This window comes from Theobroma cacao, chromosome 2 (assembly GCF_053813885.1).
Source record: "Theobroma cacao isolate CCN51 chromosome 2, ASM5381388v1, whole genome shotgun sequence".
Classification (NCBI taxonomy): Eukaryota; Viridiplantae; Streptophyta; class Magnoliopsida; order Malvales; family Malvaceae; genus Theobroma; species Theobroma cacao.
The window spans coordinates 631,169-634,532 of record NC_142640.1 but is presented as its reverse complement, the minus strand read 5'-3'; the positions used below and the strand labels follow the sequence as shown (position 1 = coordinate 634,532).

At 43.0% G+C, this 3,364-nt stretch overlaps 1 protein-coding gene across 2 annotated transcripts; it reads right to left on the bottom strand.

Annotated features, from left to right (window-relative positions):
- Positions 1–271: 271 nt before the first annotated feature.
- On the bottom strand, positions 272–3,100 carry PID (Protein kinase superfamily protein). Of its 2 annotated transcripts, XM_007041051.3 has the most exons (3): positions 2,931–3,100; positions 1,971–2,566; positions 272–1,356 (listed from the first exon to the last, which is right to left on the bottom strand). In XM_007041051.3, exons 2-3 carry the CDS (start codon positions 2,525–2,527, stop codon positions 573–575), a joined length of 1,341 nt encoding a protein of 446 aa, XP_007041113.2. In that variant the 5' UTR covers positions 2,528–2,566; positions 2,931–3,100; the 3' UTR covers positions 272–572. The 2 variants fall into 2 exon arrangements, with proteins under 2 accessions (XP_007041113.2, XP_007041112.2); XM_007041050.3 differs by having other exon boundaries at positions 1,971–3,100.
- Positions 3,101–3,364: the final 264 nt, after the last annotated feature.

Below are 3,364 nucleotides of genomic sequence, written 5' to 3'. Positions count from 1 at the left end.
CAGAACGAACTTATCCTTTTATTACGTTCGAGTTTTTTTTCCTTTCACAAATTGTCTTGGAGTTCGTATTATTCGAATCCGATGCCTCCATATCATTAAATATAAATAAACAAAATTTTTTAAAGTTTTAATATAAAATACATGAAAAATAAAACTTTTGTTTTTATCTACATTTTAAATAGTATAAGTAGGAGGTAACAATTGTCAGGTCAAATTTAGATTATTTGTTAATCTTTTTTGTTGGTGAAGTTATTTACGTATAGAATTAAAATAATTAAAGGATGCTTCGACTTTATAATAAATAAATAAAAATTCCTCATCAAACCCATTAATCCATTAATTTCTTTTTTTTTGGTTGAATATTTTTTTCCCATAATATATTTACGTAAATTAGGTATGCATATCTTCCATACAAAGTCAACCTAAACAAAAGTTAAAAAAAAAAAAAACATCGAATAGAAAACACAAACAGCTCGAATATACACATCTGTCACCCCGCCAGTGATAAAATCTGGCAGAAGCCCACCGAACACGTGGCGCAAACGTCGCCGCTGAGCTTTTTTCATTTTTTCTCAGAAGTAATCAAATGCGGTTGACCGTTCCTCGCTCTTCGGATGGTAACACGACGTCGTCGTCGTGGATTGCCGCCTTAACCCCGGGATTTCGGGCGGGGTAAGCGACCTTATGAGCGCGAAATTGAGTCCTTTGAAAAAAGGGTGCGTCTTGACGTCGGCGGCTCCCCGTTTGGAACCCAACCGACTGTTAGGGTCCTTGTTCAAGAGCCCGGAGATGAGGTCTCGCGCGTGGTGCTCAGAGAGGGAAGAAGGCGGGTGGGTTGGGAAAGTGAGCGGGCTTTTGACGATGTTGCGCAGCGTAAGCTCGTTCGATGGAGCCGCAAAAGGTGTACGCCCGTAGATCATCTCGTAGATGAAGATCCCGAGGGCCCACCAGTCAACGGCGTTGCCATGGGACCCGCCTGAGGCCACCTCGGGAGAGACGTACTCGTGCGTCCCAACGAAGGACCGTGAGCGGGCGGCGACCGGCTCTGCCACGAAGAAGAGCTTGCTCGGGGTTAGCGTCTGGATCTTCTTTGACCGGAAGAGCCTGCGAAAGAGGCAGGAGAGACGAGTTGGTTGCGGACGAGTGCAGGGTTGGTTCTGCGGAGACGTAGGGTCCGGAGAGGACGATGGGGATTCAACCGCTGGGATCGCGTCCGAGCAAAGTGAAAGGTCGAAATCAGAGAGCATGATGTGACCGTCCGATCTTACTAAAACATTTTCCGGTTTTAGGTCTCTGTAGATAATCCCCAGCATGTGAAGGTACTCCAGAGCTACCAGAACTTCAGCTGCATAGAACCTGGAAAAAAAAAAAAGAAACATAAAATTATTTAATGAATGAAATGATACAAACAGTGAGGAGAAAAGGTTAATGTCTGAAATTTCTCAGCAACCGAACAGAGCTGAAAGAATTGATGAAAAGTATCAATCACAAGGTTGCTTGCATGGCAAGGAAATGGATCCGGAAAATAACCAGAATAGGATGATTCCGTAATTCTAATAATGGAAAAAATATCAGATAAGGGAAATTTGCCGCTAAAGTCGGATCAAATTGAGTGAAAAATCCCAGCTGTCGAGGAAGAATAAGGGAAACAGAAAGCGATTCCTGAGTCTGCCTAAGTCCTAAGTCCACCATTAATGAAACCTATTACTATAAACAAAACTACTATTAAAATTTGGAAAAGAAGACAGAGAGATAAGGTTGATCATTGAAGGAGACTTTGCAGAGTTGAACAGACAAAGTTAAGAACAAGTCAGGCTTTGTTTGCAGCACAACACAAGAAAACAAAAACACCCAGATTCAAGCATGCAACAAAGATCAGTGTAAGATCGATGTAATGTAGAAATTCAAGACACCTGTCAGCCATGGAAGTAAAGAAAAGACAAGAGGGAGAGGGAGAAAAAATGTAGTACCTTGCAGAGCTCAAAGAGAAGCGCTTTTGAGGCTGTTTATGTCTGAGTGAGTGCAAGTCACCTCCTGAACAGTACTCCATCACTATGCAGGAGAAATGAGAAGCTTCAAACTCAGCGTACAAAGTAGGCAAGAACGGATGATCTAGCATCTTCAAGATCTTCTTTTCCATTTCTGCACGTTGAACTTTCTTCTTCATCTCCAACGCTTCCTTATCCACCACCTTCATCGCGTAATAACATTTTTCATCAGCGTTGGCCAGCCGGCAGAGGTAGACGGTCCCGATGTCACCGGAACCGATGCGGCGGAGGAGCCTGAAATCACGGAAAGTGAGGCCGGTTTTGCTGGCGAAGGTGGCGGAGCGGATAGCGGAGTAAGCGAAGTCGGAGGATCGGTGGGGTTTGAGAGACAGGTTCTCAGGGGAAGACCGAGATGTTGGGAGCTCGAAAGAGAGACGACTGAAGCTGCTACAGCTTTCACTACTCATTGAGCTTTGACTCGATGAATTCCTTGTTTCTGAACTTAACTCACTTTCTGACTTTCGTTTGTACTCGAACATCTTATGTTCCTCAACCCTGATTTGCTCACTCGTTTCCCTCTTGTAAGAGAGAAAAAAAAACACAAAAACAAGATCAAGTCAAAAAGTGAGGTGGAGGAACTGGAATCAGATAACAGAAAGACGGTGGATGAAAGCAATGAACTTGGAACTTTTTTCTAGAAGATGGCGAATCAGATACCCGAAATCGAGCCGAAGAAAAGAGTCAAAGACAAAAGCAAAAGCAAGAGAAAGAAGAACAGTGAGTTTGATGGGGTGAAGGGTGCCAGGGAGTCAAAATTTGTGTGCAAAAAGAAAAACTAAAAACCAAAAAACAAAAAGAAAGAAAAACACACACAGATGAAATGAGCATTGCATCAAATGAAGCAGGGAGGGAAGGGCATTAATGGGGTTTTCAGAAAAATACTTTGAATGCACATTTTGAAGCAGAGCAGGCTTTCTGAGGCCTGGGACCTGAAAATTAGGGTTTCTGAGCAATAGCCAGTCCGTACCCAGAGCTAGTTTCTTCTCAGAGGGAAAAACAAAAAATGAAAAAGCAATGAAAAATGACAGCAATATTTGGTTTCTTGTAGTTTGGTTAGTGCAAAAGAGAGAGAGAGAAACTAGAAATGAGAGGGCGGTAGTTGGGCGTATTTATGCTGGTGATGTACGGAGGGTGTGATTACGGGGCAGGGGAGGGCTGTAAATCGTGGTAAATATTTTCGGGGTTTTAAGTTTTAACCACGGTTAAAAAAGGGGGCAGGGAGCTTGTTTACACGTGAGGGTGAAAAAGGAGATTTTGCTTGTGTTTGACTACTGTGGTAGACTTTCGGCTTTTCTTGATGACGTCTGGGTTAGCGG